Source organism: Maniola jurtina, chromosome 10 (assembly GCF_905333055.1).
Source record: "Maniola jurtina chromosome 10, ilManJurt1.1, whole genome shotgun sequence".
Classification (NCBI taxonomy): Eukaryota; Metazoa; Arthropoda; class Insecta; order Lepidoptera; family Nymphalidae; genus Maniola; species Maniola jurtina.
In genome coordinates, this window is record NC_060038.1 from 8670550 (window position 1) to 8692946 (window position 22397).

Genomic DNA, 22397 nt, shown 5'->3' on the forward strand with positions numbered 1-22397 from the left:
TGGAGTTTTTTTTTTGTTAAGAGTGGCTGGTTTTTTTGTTAATTGGTGTTTTTTGGTGGTGGAACTGACTAGGAAGCGCTCTGAAGGGGCGCCGCGCGTGTGTCGGCGGGCACCGGCGCAGACGGAGTCCATAATTGTATAGATTCAATAACTTGAAGATAATTACAAACTTGACATTGGCTAATCAGAGTAAAGCCAGATTTAAAGAAAAAAAAAAAACACTCTATGATTTAAAAAAATGCCTTTCTCTTTGTATGTGAACCGGTCAAGTGCGAGTCAGACTCGCACATCGAAGGTTCCGTACTTAGGTATTGTTTCAATTTTGCACGATAAATCATCGTCCAAAATATGCAATCGCATTTGCCCGGTTTTCTCAATAAATTCATACACATAAACAATGCCTTTTCCACGTAGTTAGGTAGTACTAGCATAGTTTTACGATGTACCTACTATCTGTATCGTAAATCTGTGGTCTAGGTAGGAAGGCTAAAAGCGTACTGTCCGCTGTACCTACCTACCTATTTTCTGTATCACAATTTTATCACCTACGAGTAGCACACAATCCGACGTCACCGCGTCATATTTTGTTTGATACGCAGAGCCCACACAGAGCCGGTTTGATAATGAGGTAGGTACCTACCAACCTACCTACTAACGACCTACTAGTTTACCGAAGTGCGCTTACTATTGGTTTACTACTCGACACGCAGTCAGCACGGCAAAAGCAGTAGTAGCCAGCCTCATTAACAGACGAACGTGTGCTAGTTATACGTGATAGTGTTGTGATTGATATAATAATAATTGACAGACTTGCTAACGGAACCCGGTAAGACCTTGATTACGCGCCTATTTTTAAATACTTTATCAGCACGCATCTTGCCTAGCTATAATGTTGACGCATTTTTATCAACAAAACGCGAGGTGTTTTATTACTTAAACTACATAGAAATAAGAATTAGTAAGACTGTAGGTGATGTCATCGAAGTAATTTTAATGTAGTAATAGTCACTCATCAATGTTTTCTTATATTATTTTACTTCTTATATAAAAGGTACCTAGTAAATTAGGAATCATTCAGTTCAGAGAATTTGTTGATTTCTGATAATTTGATAATTTCCAGGTAGGGAAACCTGCCTGGCAATAGACGTACCTACACTTTATAAATATCATATCAAAAGAAAATACAACTGACCACCTAGATTTTTAATTATATTGTACGTAACTATGGAGATAATAATTTACGTAGGACCTATTTTATCATCTTCATCCTATTTGTAGGTACATACCTTTTTTTATTACTCTGTTTCTATGAAACAACTCCCTACTTAAACTTATTCATAGCCGCCTAGCTTTTCTTTTTTTGGTTAGGTAGGGCTACTTACCTAAATATGCCTACATAATATTTAAACCTTAAACCTATAATAAACAAACTGTAGGTAGGTGCCGTGGGTACCTAGTTTTTAATAACTAAGTAACAGGTTTAGTTTAATGTTATAACGTCATCAAACGACTTTGTCACATTCATTAGTAAGTTATTTATAACATTATTTATCTACCTATTCTAAACATCTTGTTTATCTGGTAGGTATTGTATTTGTTTTAGTTTATTCTACTTGAATTAAGGTATTGTAGATAAATTACCTGAGCAGGTATCTACCTACCATAATTAGTATAATATTGAACAACCAAGATGTCACACCATCGGTGTAAGTAGGTTACAACAGACGCGAGGAAACGTACCTACTCGTACCTACTACGGAGTCTACGGATACCGGTTTGAATTTTAAATGCGTTGGCGCCTTACTGAGAAAGCATCAACACATTCTTTGAATACCAACGAGAGATAGGCATATACCTTTTAATTACATTGCAATTGAGTACATAGGTAGTCATATTCGCAGTGTTTTTTTTGCTAATGACGAAAACCCAAGTAGGGTACCTAGGTACTTTTGTTCAGATTTCGGCTAACTGACCCTATAAACAGGTAATAACTCTTTGCATAAATAAAATCACAACTCTATAACATCTCTATATCTCTATAACTAAAGTTTTGCATGACAATCCTGTCAGCCATAGCCTGTCAGCACAATCAAAAACTACAATAATTGGTTTTTTATTAATCGTTTCCAAAGATTGCAATGAAAATGAATTTATCGATCTGAAAGTAACATATACTTTAAATATAATTTAACACAAGCAGCGGTATTCCGTATTTTGTACAATTTTTAAATCAGCCGCCACCATAGATATGTAGCCGCCACAATATCATAGTACTGTCTACCGTCTACGTAGTACGTACTAATCATTCGGATCTCGCGGTGCAACAACGTTAGAAAGTTCAAGATTTAAGGTAAATAACCTTTACCATGGTACGTGTTGAACCTACGTTGAACCCATCGAAAGGGCGAACCAAGGGCAAACATTTTAATTCCCCAACGCTATTTTGTTGAATTAAACCACCTATTAAAGAAATTTTAGATTTTAACTATATATAATAGGTAAACTATATCAATCATACACAGAAGAACATGAATTTATGTTTTATAGTCCATGCTATCTTACGCCTAGTACCTGTACGTTTATTATGAAGGGGCGAACCCACAGATTAGGGAAGTGTCATCATTTATATCTCTATGGGGCGCTTTACAGAAGAGGGAATTTCCGTTATTTGTGGGGCGCGGGATTAGGAAAATTCAACGGGATCTTCAAAAACGTATTATCTACCTAATTGGACGAAATCGCGGGTACCTATACTTTAAGCCGCAGGCTAGTAATGTTTGTGTAGTCAGTAGGTAGATATACGCCTACTCGAGATGATGTAATAAATTCCATAGGATACCTACATTATTTTAACCTTGTCCTACTATAAAAGTTAGTAGGTCTAGCAACTACATAAATAGGTACATATTCGGGTATCCTTATCATGCCATTATCATGCTAACGAATAACGATAATTTGGTTTATCAAAATTATGTAAAAACCAAGGTCATGTAAGGCAGTAGGTAGGGGTGTATGTAGAATCAGTTTGCTGCGGGTAACGGTCGCATTATCCTTATCCATACCTATAATACTAATATTATAAATGCGAAAGTGTATCAGTCAGTTTTTAACAGCCCATCCATTTAACCAATTTTGATGATACATATTTGGTACTGAGATCATAACTTGCATCCCAGGACCGGACATAGGCTACTTTTTGTCCAGGAAAATCAACGAGCTCCCACGGGATTTTTAAAAACCTAAATCCACGTAGGTAGACGAATTCGCGGGCATCATTTAAGTAGTAATAAGTACAACCATGTAAGTTGGTAGGTGCCTACAGAGATAGCTTGAATGAATCCCAGACGCGAATTTTATAGGCTAGTTTTTATCCTGGAAAATCAAAGAGATCCCATTTAGGAAAACTTAAATCCATTCATATAATAATATCATCTAGTAATCTATAATAGGTATTGATAATACAGTTTGTAAAACTCTGTTCCAAATAACGCCCGAAAAAATATGTAACTCAATAGGTATTACGTGATCCAATTACCTAAGTAGATATAATTAGATTTGGACAGGATAGGTAGGTACTTTAATTACCTACCTACTTGATTGACTTTATATCTACCCATTAGTGGTTTACTTAACCATGCCTACTTATTTGTGTAGGTATACCTACCCACTTACATATTATCTAGAGTCAAATAATTAGGCCTTACCCAAACTCAAAAAAAAGCTTTCTTCTGATTGAATTTTTGTTTTCAGATAATGGGGAATATAATTTTTTCACTAATATGGCTGATCATCCTGATATTCATCTCATTTTGGCTCGCGGGCATTGCTGCCGGGATTTACATCATAATTCTTCCGTTTACTGTTTGCATAGAGGCTTTATCGGTGAGTGTACCTATTCATTTAAATCTTTTATAAGTTATAGGCGGAAGGTGGACATAGACCCTACACTTATAATATTGCAGTCAGTAACACAAAGTACGTAACTAATTACTTTTTTCTTATATTTACAAAGTACTCTGTGGGTACTTTATAAATATAGGAAAGTCAGCAGTGTGGAGGTGTTGTAGTAAGGTACCTATCTCAGTCGTGCGGATGCAATAGTTCGCAAACAATAGGTACACCATTTCCATAACTATGTCAAAAATAAATTATTTCTTAGGAACTATTAAATAAAGGGTCTTCTAAAATTCGTAAAATCCACTCTGCTGTTTTTCCAATTTTATGTTTGCTAACCATTTTAAATTATCGATATAACTAAAAAAACACGTCAACATTCCATACAAGCTCTGCATTACGAAATAAGACGTTTACACGTGCAATCTATACATATAATAAAATTGTAGAAAAGTGGTCTCTACAATGGAAATATATAAAAAAAAAGTAGCAGGGGTTGTTATTATATCGATGCCGAACCCGAAATTGTAATTAATATTTTTTTTGTCTGTTTGTGCACGCTAATATCAGAAACGACTTATTCGATTTAGATACAGTTTTCACTAATATATTGTAGTAAGCTTCACTTAACATTTAGTGTTTATTTCATGTCAATCGGTTCATAAATAAAAAAGTTGTCAATTTAAAGAATCACGGCGAACATTTTTAACGTACATGCTGCCCGAAAAGTCACTATTCCACGCGAACGAAGTCGCGGGCACAGCTAGTTAATAATATAATGAAACTAATTTCGTGCCACTAATTTCGTAATGTATAAATTCCGCTTTATTGCTGATCGACTCAAGTTTCATGTGAGTTTCATTGTATTGGAACAAAAAATCGGTAAATGTATTTCATTCATAGAGACAAGAGAATAAAATATCTTAAATATTTTTTAAATTCTTTATTGCACATAATATACACATAATGTACGAACATAGGAGCCTTAATAGTATTGGGAATCCCACTTTTTCCGCACACCCGGACATCCCCCTCTCTAACCTGGTGTGTGTGTGTCGATTGCCATCCTAAGTTTCAGTTCGAAAGATGCAGATTTATACCATAAAAAACGGTATAATGCTGTCTCGTTTTAACACTGTCTTAGTATGAGCAAAGTCAAAGTGCGCTCTATAGATCTCAACCTTATAATGTAAGAAAGTTAAGTTTGGCTAAACTCATCAAAAGCTATAACATAATATAATAATACTTAATATCAAGTTCATTCATATCCTGTAGGTATACAACGAATGCTAATATTAAGTACAGTTTATAACTAGGTTAGTCAATTATTAAACAGAAATAAAATTAATTAAAATTTTAAAATTAGTGGTCCCGTTAAGAAGGTTCTAGTGCAAAACAGATATGGTGGTGTAATAAAATTAAACAAGATTGCAAACTCTCACAATAGTAGTAAATAAATGTGAAAAAAATGCTTATATTATTCCCTGCAAATAATCTTAAATTTCATCTATGGTAGGTCCGAATCCCATAGAACGTCTAAGTCAGGCCACTGTGTAATAAGTAATTTTATTGTTCCAGGGTCTCACAGATTTCTTGCTGTCGGTAGTTCAATTCCCTAAATACTGTGCTCAAGGGATGATGGACGGGAGAGGTTTTGGTTAAGAACTCATTCTAGTCTTAAGAGCTATACTATGCTATTTATAATTTTGTTTTGTTACTATTTAATTAATATTACGTTTTTATTATAAGAACACTGTAACTTTATTGTTTTCGTGGTTTGATCCGTGTATACCCCTAAAAATTCCCGCTAGGGTGAATACCCCGACTCACATTTCCGAATTTCCACCCAAGGAAAGATTTTTAGGGGGATAAACGTAACACGTTCTTATAAATATTGTTCCATGATTGAATGTTCCATGATGTTTTTAACGAGAGATAAAAATGCAATAAAAATCTCTATAAAGTGTAGTTTTATCATTATTACCTACTTACAACCAACCTACTACTAATAATAATAATCGTTACAAGACCCGTGCTATATTAAAGTAGCAAGCCGGCGACGGGTTGATCATGATGGTGATACAAGTTTTCATCATCCGAGCCATTCGTAACTCTATCATCTACACAAAGATTTATTACCTAAGGTCGTATAGTAGTACTATCACTTTTATAAGTTGCATCAAAATTCGTTTGCGCAGACGACCAAATACCGACTAAAACCAAATATACACCAATAATAAAATATATACACCAATGAAATAGACCTTATTGCTTGACGTTAAGATTTTAAACACAAGAACACCAGAGACTCGCGCTATCTCGCATACAAAACATGACGGCTGTAGTGTACGGCATGTAGGCTCCAACAAATAGAGGTCAGACGTGCGCTATGATTGGCGGAGATATCTTTGCGCCAATCGAAAATTCTGCGATTTCTGCGCAGGAACAACGGCGTAACTTATAAATCGTGTTCGTTCGCTTTTTATATACACGATTTGCACATGCGCAATTAATAAAATAAATTTTGCGCTACGCATCCTTATCTCTGACAAGTTTTAAAATTTGAAATTGGCGCGCGCAACTGCGCATGCACGAATCTCGCACATGCGCACAAAAAAAGCAAACGAACATGACTAAGTTACATATAAGTACTGTACGCTCTGACAATAAAATCACAACCCTTCCTTTCGGCTTTGCCGTAGTCGGGTAAAAAACAAAAACGTAAGTGTTCGAGTTCATACTAACTAGCGACCCACCCCAGCTTCGCACGGGAATTCTGTCGAAGGACTGAGGTGTGGGGATGTTTCTTTTAATTAGGGACTCGTATCTAAGATTGCACAAGAATGAAAGTATCTGCCTACCTGATGAGCCTCCGAACACCAATAAAGGTCATTGACGCTTGCTATACCGCCCAGTAGGTCGATTTGCTTTCTCAGTTTTTAACACTAAATGATAGCCACCCAGCTCAATGAACACTGGTTGGTTGTACATTGCTGCTTCACTGAGTGATATTCAAATAATTTTAGCCGGTCTGTTCCTCCGTCCGTACGCCTAGATCTTTTAAACTACGCAACGGATTTTAATGTGGTTTTCATCAATAGATACCCTGGGGTGAGATTTATAGAGCGCAATTTTACTTAGCTCAGACTTAAGATTGAGTTAAAACGGGACAGATTTATGTGCGGTTATCCATCTGTCTCCTTTTAACCTTGTCTTATGTCTAAGCAAAGTCCGAGGGTGCTCTATAGATCTCACCCCTAGAGTAATTCAAGAGGAAGGTTTACACGTATAGTATAACGGTCTTTTGTGTTCATTTGTTGAAATATGACGATAAGTATTCAAGCTGTTGGCAGAAATCAAGCCGACTGAGAGCTTTAATCGAAAATGTTGTCTTATTCTTTGAAATATTATAACAAAATATGACGGGATTTACGTCATTGCATTTGTGTGAAGCTGGGGCGAGTCGCTAGTACACGAATAAAGTAACAGAAGCGCATAGTAGCACATGAGATTCACTGTTAAGGCTAGGCTCAGGCAGTTTAGAAATTTGATACTTGGCAAAAGTGTTCATGTTCAATTACTATTGTTGTCTATTGTCTAACTGTACATACTACAATAAAAATAATTGAATAAAAAATATTTTATTCTATGTAAGTTTTTTCTTAATTCATTTGGTTATTGTTTCGACGCAAAAAAGAAAAAAATTACTCAAGTATCAGTTGAAATAGTAATTAACGACCTTGTTTAGTCAAAAGGACTCGATTCGTTGGTTCCTTGAAAGAATTATTTCATTTTACTTAGCAAAAGAGTTCATTGCGTCACGTTGTGTGCGTTTCAAGTGTTATTATCGTTATCTAACTGTACAAACTGCTTCTGAATTCATTTGTTTATTTTTCCTCGCAAATGAGAGAAAAATACTCTACCAGTCTTTACCGAAATAGCAATTAACAGCCTGGTTTGTATAAAGGACTATTAATAGCCCTTAGATTAATTTATAATTACATACACAACTTTTATTAGCAATAACGTCATTGCTTAATCTCAGGGCTAGACAATAATGTACTAGTACCAAAAGTGGACATAAGAATATAAATAAGATTCGACTTCATTAAGCGCTACGCCGCCTTCAACTCGCAACCTGTGAGCAGCGTGGTCTTCAACTTGCAACCTGCGAGCACTAATTCGATGGATTCCTTCAAAAGGCTTCCATCCTCCAAACACTTGCTAATGAAAGCTCTGAAAAAGAACTGTGTGTAAAAATGCTAGTTACGTTAGGTTTAAAGCCCGAAAAGATGACGCCAGGGTAATAATAACAGTAAAAGTTAAATGATCAAGTGATCACCGTTCTTGTTTGTAGTGGGTGGGTGATGTGTTGATTATGATTATCATAATGAAGGTGTGAGTAGTAAAATAACAGTCTCTCACCTATAACTGTCCTTATCATCATTTTCGACTATGATATCTTCAAATTCCTTTTTACTAAGAATTTGGAATACACTCTGGTTCGTATTTTCTCTTGTCAATACACTGAAAATAAATTCAATATGTTTTTATTTAATTCATTTATAAAAGGACTTGATTTAAGGATGCCTGTTTACTGAAGCGAAGCGGAGCCAGTCGTGCAGCGGACCAATCAGATTAATAGTATGGATAAGTGTCATGATAATTATTTTATCAAGTCTTGTTTTAATAATTTGATAGGTCTGTTTAAATACATCTCCATTCTGCACACCTGCACAAGACTGGCTATTGGGCAGATTGTCTACTGTAGCCTGAGGGTCTAGCGGCGGTCTAGCAACTCTAATTTTTAAGGGTGCATCCTTAAAACTGGCATAGATTGCCTACTTGTAGCCTGAGCATCAAGTATTTGTGTAGCAACCCTAGCGTTTAAGGTTGTCTGTCCACAAAGCAGAGCGGAGTGGAGTGGGTTTTACGGTGAATTGTTTGAAACAAATTCGAAAAAAGAGAAGAATAAACTAATTTATTCACAAGAATTTTTGATTAAATTAAAGTGCGAGTCGGACTTGCACACGGATTTTTTCAATTTAAAATTAATTTCGCCCAAAAAACCAAAGAAGTGTCATATCAGTGGTTTTTAAAAATTGAAATTATGAAGAAACATAACAAACCTGAAACACTTTTTTAAAATAATAAAAACTTACCTCTTAAATTGATCACACATGTTACTAATGCATGCGATTGTCTTCTCGGCTCGCGCTTGCATTCGTCCTATATCGTCAGCACTTGTGTCCACAGACTGTAAGCTTTCGCTAGACCGTACACTGTAAAACAAAATAATTACATGTAAGCGCAACAATCTTCGTCATTTGAAGATGAACGGTATTGCCGATTAAAATGAATGAATGAATAATTTGATAGTAGTTTATGAAACAGGTGCATCATCATTATCAACCAATTGAGCTCCTCTGTTGGACCCATAGGTCTCTTGTAGAGACTTCCATACGCCAAGGCCTTGCGCTGCCTGAATCACGTGGCCTCCTACGACTCGTTATATATCGCCTGTTTACCTCGTGGGAGGTCTTTCAACGCTGCGGTTTCCTGTGCTAGGTCGCCATTCAAGCAGTTGCGCCCATAACACCTATCGGTTTTCCGAACTATGTGCTCTGTCTATTGCTCCTTCAGCTTGCAACCTGCTGAGCAATGTCGGTTACGCTAGCTCTCCTACGGATCTCCTCATTTCTGATATGATCACTTTTGATAACTTTATATATGAAGTACTAAACAGTGAGGCCTGAACAATGCGGCGAAAGAGATCACATAGAGAAACTCCAAGCATAGCACTTTTTATTTATTTATTTCGACACAAAGTTAGTAAGTAATGTATAGTCTACAATGCAGTCTACGATGGGAGTGGGCTGGGAGGTGGCAGTTTCATTAATTTCATACCTATTACCTACCCCTGATTAGTTTCTAGTCTGCTCGCAAATCGCTTCGCAGCACGTCTTTGCCGGTATGATGGTAATTAGCTACGGCCCAAGCCTCTCACCAGACCAGACCAGAGATAATTTAGAAATTTCATGCCGGGAATCGAACCCGGGCCCTCTCTATTCAAGACCCCAGCGCTCACCACTCCGCCAGGGAGGCCCTCATCTCGTCGTCTCTCCATCTCCCGCTGAGTAACTATGAGCTTTCTTATGGCATGGCAAGGGCTACCCGAAGTAGCTCCAAAGGGTACATTAGAGCATACTACATATTATGTCAATCAAGATTTTTAACCGACTCCCAAAAAAGGAGGAGGTTCTCAATTCGTCAGAATCTTTTTTTTTTGGTTCAAATAGTGTGGTCAAAGAGCTTTACTCACAGAAAATCGTGGATCGATGAATACGCCTTCAAGATATCACTTTCTAAATCTTCCATAAAAAGTTTAAAAGTGACAGTTTCGTTTTCACAGTTGGCATTAGGAGCTCTTGAATTTTGCAAACTACTATTAAGGTTAGTCTCCTCTGCCATATTTCCATTGTACCATAAATTATCTAAGTTCATATTATAGGAGTCGCTGTCCATATAATAATCTTCGTTTTCGTAGTTCCCTGTGAATTCTTCATTGATAACTAATTCACCCTCATCTTCATCATCATCATTATAATATCTCCAAGCGTCTTGATTATCATCAAAATGTCCTGTTTTATTTTTTATTAATCTCTCTTCAAATTCGACACATTTAAAAAAGTTTCTGACGATTTTTGGTTCATTCATGTTAGGATCACCATTTAGAATTGGAGTGGTGGATTCTCCTGAACTGTTGATGTGCTCGTCCATCTTATTTGAACTCGGACTGCCACTTTTGTTTTGTTTATCACCACTAGTTTCTAACCCCATTATTGGATGGGGCTTTTCGCTAGTATTCATCAAACTGAATATTGTAAGGAAGGAAGATTGAGAATCAATTCTTGTAGGATCAGTAACAGTAACATTGTCGGAAGTTTCTCGATTCTCCTACAAAAATGTATTGAATTAATAGCTACACTAATACATATTTCTCTCTCATTTATTTACACATTTCATCCTTATCATATTTAAAAAAATGTTTACAAAAATAACAGAAACAAAAAAACCGACTTCAATAACCACAACCACTAAAAAGTAAAAAATAATTTAATTTATCACCGAATATATAATGTATACAAGAGTTAATGTAGTTCTATAGTAACATTTTTTGGAGCCTTGTTTGTGACTCCATATTGGCATCTCATTGACGCTGACTCCAAAAAAGTTTATATAGAACTACATTAACTCTTATCTATTATCAAAATCGGTTCATATTTGGCGGAGTAAACATACAAAAAAAAAACAACATACAGTCGATATATCGGTAATCGGTATGTACCTCTTTATTTGATTTTCTTTGTGATCGTAGATTGTATTTGCCAGGTGTACTTGCTGGGCTTTGATTTTTTTTACGTCTCCTTGGGCTTTCTTTCAGGATTTCCGTCTTTTTATCATCTTGGTTTACTTCTGCATAACTTGTATCTGCAACAATATTTCAATAGTGATGATGTATTCCTTCCAGAGGAGTGCCTGTGCCTGTCTCCTCTCACCCCCCGTCTACACTATGCCCGTGTGGCATGGGGAGGAGCGAGGAACGGAGGCAGAGACGTAGTGTGGCCGCGTTACTGGCGTGTTCCTCGTACACGCCCATCGCTCCCTATTTTGTCGGTAAGTATGCAATAGCGCGCACGCTGCCACAGTTTCGACATCCATCGCGTTGCAAAGGCAAGTGACCTAATATATAATAAATTGCGCGAGTAGAGCAGTGTGTGGACGGGGTATCAGAATGATTAGACCGTGGTTCGCCACGCCCAGCCAAGTGCGGATTGGAGGCTTTCAGAAACCATCGAGAACATTATGGAGAACTTTCAGGCATGCAAGTTTTCTTTCTCATGATGTTTTCTTTCACCGCTAAAGCAAGTGATATTCAACTGCTTAAAACGCACATGTGAAAGTAGGTGATTGTTGCATAATATTTCAAATAATTAATTTCTATTAATTCATTGATCTCGAAAGTAAACATACAAAAATTTGCAACATTATGTTTTTTTAACTGGGACAGTATTGGGAAATTCAAAACCATAAGAGATAAAAAGATTTTTTTTAAGAATCACTGGATCTCTTTTTGTGAAAACAATTTTGGTATTCAAATTTTTGGTCAAGTGTGAGTTGTCCATAAAATAAATACATGACAAAATTTTTAAATGCTGATCGACTCATTTTCATGTGAGGATCATTTCATTGTATCGAAAAAAACACAGCAGACGTTTGTCAAAATAAATGTTTTTCAATTTTACATAATTACATTTTTTAAGTATCTGGTAGCTGGTATCATAATTACAATTACATTCATCATTTCTGATCATTTCATTGATTCGGAAGAAAAAATCGGGAATGTAGATGTTGGTCTTTAGTTTGTATAATAAAATTGTATGATTTTTTTTTACTTTAAAGACGAAATTCTGCTTTACCAATTTTTTTCTTCCGAAACAATGATAATATGATCCTTATGAAACAGAGTCAATCAGCATTAAAAAAAATTTGTTAAGTACTTACTTTTATTTATTTTTAGGGACAACTCACGATTGACCAAAAAATTGACTATGCCAACATTGTTTTCACAAAAACCATAATGATTCCGCCGTTCCTAAGGTAGTGTCTCTGTATCTCCTATGGTTTTAGATTTTCCAATACTGTCCCAGTTAACACACTGTAAAGCTTCTCGAAAGTTACTCATTTTTGTCCTTACGTTTGTCAGAAGCGACGTTAGCTTCGCATTCTTGCTCAGAAATATCATTGAAGGAATCTTGATTACCAGGATCTAAATGTGATTGCTTTATATCATCCAGCAACTTAGACAGGGCTTGCTCTGCCATTAGAAGATCTTCGTTACTGCTTAAAATACCCTAAAAAATTAAAAAGTCATTTAAGGCTCAGTTTTCTGTCTTAGTCAAACCTACAATATAAATCTAGTAGAAAATACAAACCTGCAAAGCATCAATGAGGTATACTCCATAGCTGTATAATTCCATATATTTATGAGGAGCAATGTTTGATTTGATATTTCCTGAAATGCAAAACAAAGTCTATGAGATACATTTGTGACTGAGTAATCAAAACTATTCCTTAGTTGGCGATTATTTGGCGAAAAATCAGTCTTAAATGACTATGGCTTACAAGTAAATGGCACTACAAACCTCCTAGACCTATATTATAATAGTCAAAGGATTAGTTCAAACTTCAAACTCCATCTGTATAACGATAATTATCAATGTTGTCGTGCTTTAGAACAAACTTTACGCTTAGTAGAATGGTATCATACAACCATGGATATGGCTGGTGTTAGTTAATATCTGTGTACATTAGTTGGGACCCACCAGTTTAAGTGTGTCTGTAGAAGGCAAAGTATTAGTCATGTTGAACCTAATCACCATACTAAAATCACAAATATGAATGTTTAACAGATTTAGACGCAATTTGCTACAGTGACAGCATTGCATTTCGAAGATGGACATAGGGTACTTTTAATCCGTCTTTTCACAAAATCAAAGAGTCCCCATTGGATTTTTAAAGTTACGGGCATCATCTATTCGGTAGATATAGCTTGCATCCTGGAAACAGACGCAGGCAACTATTTATCCTGGGAAATCAAAGACTTCCAAGGGATTGCCAAAGTGGCAGGCGTCATTTACCCCGTAAGTCGCCATGGTCCCTCGAGAACGCCAGCAGGCAGTCGGCCGCGTGCTCGACGTGCGGGCCGTGGCGGAAGCGCAGGCGCACGCACTGCACGGCCTCACGCAGCGTCCACGGCGGCGGCATGCAGCCCGGCGCGCGGCCCGGCTCGCGCTGCAGCAGCTGGCTCAGCGCCTCCTCCATGATCTGCACGAAGCGCGACACCCACTCGTCCGCCTTCACCCGCAGCGCCTCCTCCATCTGTCCGTTCTTCACCTTGAACATCACTATCGAATCATCGGCCTCGGTAATCGCTTTTTGTACCCCGGCCCTTTCGCTTTCCGTGTCGACGTTGCTCGTCGTATTCGATATTACTGAAGTAGAGCTGTCTTCCATAGTGACATTTTCACGTCGATTCGAGTTTCTATATATAATGCTACTGTTATCGCTCCCTTCATTAATTTTGTTCAGAGATTCCATAGATGTGTTCGAAAATAGGCTCCAAGTTAAATTTTTACTATCTGAAAGGGTGGTTTCATTGATAATGGATACGGGGCATATTGACCCGACTCTGTTGTTTACTTTAGAACGATCACTGGAAAGAGTTGATTTAGCTTTAATTTCGTGCATTTTCTTATTGTTACTTATTTTTGTATTTGGTGAAAGGTCACAGGGAAAATTGTGTTTCAGTGATATCTCATCTGTTTTACAAAGTGCAATGTCATTTGTTTTATTTGAATCTGGTGGAACAACCTCATCCATCATATCATCCGTAATACGCGGCGCTGACACAGAATTTAACTCAAATGAAGCTTGAACACCAATATCACAGGCTTTCTTAACATTTTGGGAAACACCTTTAGCACAAAATTGGTTTTCCACCTTATTTTGATCAAGACCTTTTTCAGTGTTCAAACATTTCGTTATGGCTGATTTACTAATTTCTTCATCATGTTGAATATTTGATTTGTTATCAATAGTAATTTTCATATTAGCAAGTTCTTCTAAATCTATATTCCTAGTTGTAGTCTCGTTTGACTTGTAATTACTAGTGACAGTCTCCTTTGACTTGTCTTCATTTACTAATTGTTTCATGCGCGCAGTTGTAATTATATGAATGTTACTATTATTAGTGTTGGCATTATTGATTAACTCTGTGTCATCAGTTAACAGAACCTGAAATCAAAAAAATAGTACATTGTGATGTAAGGGTGGTAAGGTTTTTACAAAAGAGTTGACCTGCCAAATTTTATGATTCTAGGTTGATGGGAAGTACCTATAGGCTTTCTTGACAGACACGGCAACAGAGACTTAGAGACAGACAGGCAACAAAGTGATACAAAGGGCTCCGTTTTTCCTTTTAAGGTATGAAACCCTAATAACAAAAGTACGAAACACTCTCGATAAACCTCTACGCGTCGTGGCCTGTATCCCCGCGTAGTTTTAATTTGAGAGGAGATACCTTCGACTGCTTTTCTGAGTGATACTTTCACAATAAATAAATTCAAATTCATATTCTAGGAACTAAAACACTTACCATACTCTCTTGGTCAATTAATTGGGAGCAAAAATTTAATATATCATCATCGCTCCTTTCATTTTCTTCATTTTCCTTCTCTGAAAAATATGACAATTGAAAACGATTCGTAAACCTACTGATGTAGCAGAAATTGAGTTCAAGTAAGAATTTAAGTAAGGTAAAAAAGCAACTATATTAATTAGCATCTAACAAACGAAACTATATTTTCGAATTGAATTTAAAATGTTTTTGGAAACATCTTTGTGGTTGGTTGATGACACAAAATGGTTAACGTTAATATAATGTGGTAATGGTCAACATATTTGGCGACCGACCTAATGTAATTGAGCCAATTTGGTTAAACCAAATCCTTTCGCACAACAGACAGAAATGTTTAAGTGCGGAAACCAGCCCAGAAAGAAGAAGAAGATCTATTCAAACCATTCAGTCATCGAAACAATATAAGCAAGGCAACTCTGTCAACAAATTCGGTTAAACTAATGCAGTCGACCCATTCTGTGATTATTGGAAAAATTCACAGCAGTTCACATAAATATGTTAGCCCGCAGATTTGCGCGCTGTACTGGGCAAGTAAAGCTGACCTTATTCAGGGCTTACTGCCAGTCATTCTACACGTGCAGTCTGTGGACGGACTACAGGCAGTGGACCTACAGTGCCTTGCGTGTTCAATATAACAATGTGCTGAGTGCGGTGTTGAGGAAGCCTCGACACTGCAGTGCGTCGGCAATGTTTGCGGACGCACTGCACTTGCGGAAATCATCCACGCGATCATGCGCAAGCGTGCCGCGTCCATGATGCGCAGGCTAATGAATAGTACCAACACTCTTCTCAGCGCATCGGCCAGGAAACTAGATAGTCCTCTCTGGAGGTGCTGGGGGGGTGCGCACATAGGCACCAAGAGGCTCCCTCAGGCTTTTTAGTTATAGAATTAGTTGTTAAGCTAGAAATAAGTACCTACTAACATAGTTTAAGTTATTTGTCATACTAACACAATTATGGGTCTAATGGCCTGAAATAAAAGTTTATTTATTTATTTTAAAAACATTGGAGCATGCTGACTATCATGTTCAGGACTCTGATGCTGGTGCTGTCCCGCACCCGCATTACCAGCTGGTAATAGTTGAAAAACACTTACCAATTAGTGCAAGATTTGCGTCACTTTGTTCATGGATAAAATATAAAGCTTTGTAAGCTAGTGTTGCGTAACGAGTTTTAGTTGCAGTTTCAATTTTGTTCATTATCATTCTTGGTACCAAGAGACGGAAATGCTTATCTGAAAGAAGAATAACTCCTAATATGTCATGGTGTATTCTGAACTTTCATTTCAAAATAACACTGCCCAATTATCAAAAATTTGTAGTAAGTTTTCGGTATGCAACGAAATAACACGCCAACAATTTCCAACGTGAAAATTATAGAAATTGCTGAACAGATTTGAAGTTCTTTACATGCACACTAACATAAATAAGGTGTACAGTCAAAGTCGGTAAGTCGTTTAGCACCATAATGATCATATTCGGGTAGCACGGTTATGCATATGCAGTAGGTGTGTGTGGCGTGTTTACAGAAAAAGGTGGCATAGGTTTTTGATGCAATACTTTTGCGGAATTGCTGCTCGAATTCTGAGGCCGGCCGTACACGTGATATATTATTTTAAAGGCTGAATTCGCATTTCTTTACAAAAGTTTAAAAAAATCTGTCAAGTGCGTTTTGGACTCGCACGCGAAGGGTTCCGTATCGTTCGGTTAAGAACTAACACTTTTGGGAGTTCCGTGCCCAAAGGGATGTACCCTAAAAAGGAGGTAAGGTAAAGGGATTTTAAGTACTAGTACTGCAAAGTAGGCACTTCATAATTCCTCGAGTTGCCAGTCTTAAGCAGTGTTTGTAGCGTAGCAATAAAGTTTAGTCTTCAATGATACATACTCTCAAATTCATTTGTGATCAGAATCAGTACCAATGTTTTACTATTTTTCTATTTACCTGAATTGAGTACATCTGTGAGAAGATCTATGTTATTCAGAAACACATCAGAGTCAGGGACTATATAAGTGACACCCGAACTTTCTTTTACTTGCAAAGTGTTAGTGAATTTTCTTTCTAGAGGAGTTATATCTCCTTGTGAATCCAAACTTTTCTGCAACAATAAAATTTCATTGTTAAATCAAAGATTGATGTTGATCGGTAATATCGGTACTAAATTATAGAACTTTAATTTTTTGATTTATCTTACTTTTAGCCTCATATCATCATTATTTACAAAATCTTCTTCATTTGGTTTGGGACTCCTACTAAGGGATGGAAGTGTATTAACATAACTTTTGTTTGTATCTTTATATTTGTCGTTTGTATAGTCAAAGCCCTCGTCAGTATTTTTTTCTCCTGCTTGATTAGCACTGAAACTTTTTCTTCTAATGCATAATGGACGTGGACCTATATCACCTTTTGTATCACTATATGTGTTTGAATGTTCAAGCCACTCATTGGCTTCATAATTTTTTCCTTTTTGGTTTGCGCTGAAACTATAATTTCTAATAATGTAGGATGGACGTGGACTAACGTCACCTTGGTTAGTATCAGCACGTTTGTTGTTTGTCTGTTCAAGCCACTCATGATCTTCATCATTTTCTTCTTCATTTGCACTGACACTATAACTTCTCCTTTTAATGCGGGATGGATACGGACTAACATCTTCTTGGTTAGTATCAGTATGTTTGTTGTTTGAATCTTCAAGCCACACATTATCGTCATTATTCTCTCCTTCATTTGCACTGAAACTATAACTTCTCCTTTTAATGCGGGATGGATATGGACTAACATCTTCTTGGTTAGTATCAGTATGTTTGTTGTTTGAATCTTCAAGCCACACATTATCGTCATTATTCTCTCCTTCATTTGCACTGAAACTATAACTTCTCCTTTTAATGCGGGATGGATATGGACTAACATCTTCTTGGTTAGTATCAGTATGTTTGTTGTTTGAATCTTCAAGCCACACATTATCGTCATTATTCTCTCCTTCATTTGCACTGAAACTATAACTTCTCCTTTTAATGCGGGATGGATACAGGCTAACACCACCTTGGTTAGTATCAGTATTTTTGTTGTTTGAATGTTCAAGCCACTCATTATCTTCATCATTTTCTGCTTCATTCGCACTGAAATTATATCTTCTTCTAATGCGGGGTCGATGGGGAGTATTATCACCTTGTTTCTTAACCCCATAATCATAGCCCAAATGTTCATAATCATCATAATTTTGTTCATCTTCTTCTTCATTTGTGCCTAAACTATGATATTTCCTCTGAATACTGATTGAAAGTGGATTTATTCCATCTTGTTTGTATTTACTATTATATGAGGCACCTGTAAACAAATTGAACAATTATTAAAATGTTTACAGAAACTATGGCAAAAATGTCATTACAATCTGTGTATAACAACAGGAGAAACTAACTGATTAACATGTTATCAACAAACAGTTCACCCAGACAAGGAAAATTTAAGATTTTGCATTTGGGTTTTCTTGCGGTGGAATTTAGGAACATCTTTTTAAACTTAAGAAAGGTTTTAGTGTTAATAGTTGATTTGAGATTTTATCCATATTACAAACAGTCATCATTGCCACACCACTCTTAAGTACTACAGTATGGGTCAGTATTTATGTTGATAATAATATGCACTAAAAATGGATTTTCAAAAATTCCGAACCGAATTTGATAATTTTTTTGTTTGGTAGGTTAAAACTTCAGAGGTGGTCCCATTTAAGTTTCGTGAAGATCTGATGAATATCTTCGGAGATTGAGAACAGAACTCCTCAATGGATAAGAATACACTTACACTGTATTTAACTAGGTAATGTGTACACCTATTAGGGGTCGTTACTTAGATCCTGATCTTTTGTTTTTATGTTTAGTATTTTTTGATACATTTTGTTTTGGACTTTTCGATAAAATAAAATAAAAATTCCAAGAAATAAAAGAGGGCATTACAGAAGAGAAATGATAATCCTACCTTCATTGGCTCTGACTTGAAATTCTTTTTTCTTTATTTGGTCTTCTCTCTTTTTTAAGAGGAAAAAGCGTAAGTCCTCTTTCTTATTGGGTTTTGTTTGGAATCTACCTTTGTTAGGCCTATGTCGATTTATGTGAAATTTTTGACGAGCTTGCCCAATACCAAGTTGTTTTTGTGATATTCCAGAACATCGCGTGGCGTTTGGCATGTTTGACATGTTATGTAAATACACATCTTCAAAATTGGGCTGATTGCATGTTGGAGGGACAAATAGTTGTTGAGGTGCAGCATTCCATGTAGAAGGATTTGGAGCTGGTGCAAGAGGAACATTGAACGGTATGGGATTCATGGGGTTACACAGATGGAACTGATGCGACATGTTGTGTGTGTGGCCATGTGGCATACACATTGCAGATTTAGGGAAGCAGTTGTTGATAATTTGTTTATTGTATACTTTTGGTGGGGCTATACACGGAGGAAACTGGTTCATGTTGCTGCAAGGTTGCTTATTTGCAGTATCAGCTTTGGGAGCCTCTGCTGGTTCAGGACAATCTTCAATTAGAAAACCAGGCTGACTTTGTAAAAACTGTGTTCTTCTCTCAGCCTTCGCTGCCTGAAATATTTTTAAAATTATATTAATTTACTTTAATTGCGCCAATAACAGTATCATCCTCACAAGTTTATATAAGAATCTTTACCTGAAAGTGTTCAGTTTAAGAAATTAGTCAAAATAATGAGCTAGACTTGAGTAACAAATTAGTCAATACTATAGCTTCTTTCTTAAACTGGACCCTTTCAAGTAAAGATTTTTATATAAACCTGTGAGGATGATACTGCCATTGGCGCATTTAAAGTGCCATAAGCCTACTTTGTTGTATTAGTTTACAAATTGCGAAAAATCAAATTAAATTTGAATTTCGCGGGCAGACCCCTCTCATGCCCCTTAACATATCTACTCAATTCCATTTGAAGTACGCAGACCTAGTTTAGTTTCTACTTTCATTTCGGCAAGGAAACTCGTGCATTTTAATTGAAATTATTTTAAGGAGTACCAGAAAACTCAATAGGTCTGTTCTACGAATAACAGACTTGGCACATCTGGACCACCGAAAAGACGCGCAAGTCTGCTCAACGCACTGCGCGACCTTTTCGAGCTTTTCAAGCGATACTGATCTGGGCTTCCGAGACGGTAAAGCCTTTATTTTCACTTTCACAAGGTACGACAGCGATTTCGGAAATCAATATGGCGGCTGGCCATAGCCATTGCCAATACGCCAAGCTTTATGGTCATCGTCATGTTATATTCTTACCTCAGTTTCACTGAGATTCCAAACAGCTTCTCCAGTTAAACTATTAAAATAATACATATGACCTGCGTAGGATTTAGACCGGCAAATAATCCAAGCATTCCCCACTTCCCTACCACTAGGCACTAATGAACACATAATTCAAATTACTACTGTAATAACATTTAATAATGCTTTATGAAACGAGATGGACAAGGGAAACAGACGAGGGAATTAAACTTGAAACTTTTAAATCCATTCCAGCACCGATTCACCGATCACCTTGGATCACCAACGCCACAGATCACTATATACAGTCTAAAGACAGATAGGACAGTGCAAAAGTTAACGGTTAGTTCCGTTGTAGCCGCATAGCGCTAGTGTCGCAATAAGTGTTGGGACACAATCCGACCTTGTGTCGATGTCGATATCGATAGCATAGTGATGTCCCATGACAACGTTGAAACGGGGTACCTCTATAATTTTTTTTTTTTTGCATATATTTAGGTGTAAAATAAAACAACTTATCAAATTCAGTTTTATATTTCTTGCTTCTTAATCTATACACTTTATATATTTACCAAAAGTCATCTTTGAGGATCCTTCTGAAAATAGCCTTTGCTTCTTGTTTTCTTTGATAAACATTTCTTTTATTCTTTTAATAAAATACCTGCACTTGGTTGTCAAATTGGCTGTAAAGGAATAATATTATTATATTAATGAAAAATTAAATTATATAAACAAGAAATTATGTATGAAAAACTACATGGATTCTTAATGAGACGACTGATAGTTGGTACCTACATATTAAAATTGGTCTAATAATAATATAACCGATTGATTAAAAAATACAGCTATAAACTAAACTAAAACTAGAGGACTAGGAGGATTTTTAAAGATCCAGTGGGAAGTGTTTGATTTTTAGGGATAAAAAGTTGCCTATGTCAATTACTAGATGCAAGCTACCTCAGTACCAAATCTCATACAAATCGGCTAAGAGGATGATGGGTTTTATGGAATCCCGTGGGAACTCTTTGATTTTCTGGGATAAAATGTAGCCTATGTTGATCCCCAGAATATAGGCTAACTCTGTACCAAATTTCGTCAATATAGGTTAAACTGTTGGGCTATGAAAAGGTAGCAGACAGACAGACAGACACACTTTCGCATTTATAATATTAGTATGGAAGTATGGATAAAATCTACTGTATGGACATCAGTACAGTGTTAAAGTAGTGGTTCCGTGGAGACCATCACATCAATATTTGTATTGCATATAAGACTTTAGCCATAATTAAGGCAATGTTAGCAAAGAATAAATAAAATAGTTACTAGACACAGGACAGATAATTTTGTACTAACTCACCACTAATTATTATTATTGTACTTTGAGTGGATACTGTTGAATCTTCTGAATGTTGAATTCTGTTGATCTGAAGTTGGTTGTAAAGCATAATAAAATTGTGATCACTGAAATCGTGTTCAGCTGAAAAAAGAATTTTACACAGTTTATTCACATGAAATATGGTGTAAAAGCACAAAGTAAAAACTATGTTAGGGAATACCTAGTGCTTAATACATCTTTAACATGAAATCAACTTACCTAATGAGCTCAGGAATTCCGTAAAGTATTTTCCTTTTCAGCAAACAAGTAGAGATAACCATGCGTACGTCGGGTACCCATACCACCCCATACTGTCGAACTGATGTCTATCGAAGTGCTTCTGTCATACGTGTCTGTTCAACAATTGAGCCTTCGGCAAAGCACTGAGTCCTATATTTACAGGAATTAATTGGGATCACCACAATTCCCATAATTTATTAACCTTTGGAGACAACAACAATAAACAATATGGCTTCCCAGTATATATACCACAGAGCAAGGTACATACTACTCTCTAACGAGAGAATAGTATGCCACAGAGTCTATGTATATGGCCATCGACTAGAAAAAAGAATATGGCTGCAGCTTGTTGCGATACTAG

At 36.5% G+C, this 22397-nt stretch overlaps 1 protein-coding gene and 1 long non-coding RNA gene across 3 annotated transcripts; both read right to left on the reverse strand.

The window, feature by feature from the left end:
• Positions 1-5558: 5558 nt before the first annotated feature.
• LOC123868657 lies at positions 5559-20713 on the reverse strand. 2 transcript variants are annotated; one of them, XM_045911191.1, is made up of 15 exons: positions 20437-20713; positions 19127-19739; positions 17346-18478; positions 17096-17249; positions 16251-16388; positions 15113-15192; positions 14091-14751; positions 13596-14051; positions 12891-12970; positions 12653-12809; positions 11243-11385; positions 10217-10851; positions 9057-9176; positions 8320-8421; positions 5559-8130 (listed from the first exon to the last, which is right to left on the reverse strand). In XM_045911191.1, the coding sequence occupies exons 1-15, from the start codon at positions 20569-20571 to the stop codon at positions 8010-8012; spliced, it is 4728 nt and encodes a 1575-aa protein (XP_045767147.1). In that variant the 5' UTR covers positions 20572-20713; the 3' UTR covers positions 5559-8009. The 2 variants fall into 2 exon arrangements, with proteins under 2 accessions (XP_045767147.1, XP_045767146.1); XM_045911190.1 differs by having other exon boundaries at positions 13596-14751.
• Positions 20714-20938: 225 nt separating this feature from the next.
• On the reverse strand, positions 20939-21888 carry LOC123868680. The gene is made up of 2 exons (XR_006796704.1): positions 21779-21888; positions 20939-21104 (listed from the first exon to the last, which is right to left on the reverse strand). It is a non-coding gene; the product is annotated as an uncharacterized LOC123868680 (long non-coding RNA).
• Between the last annotated feature and the right edge of the window lie 509 nt (positions 21889-22397).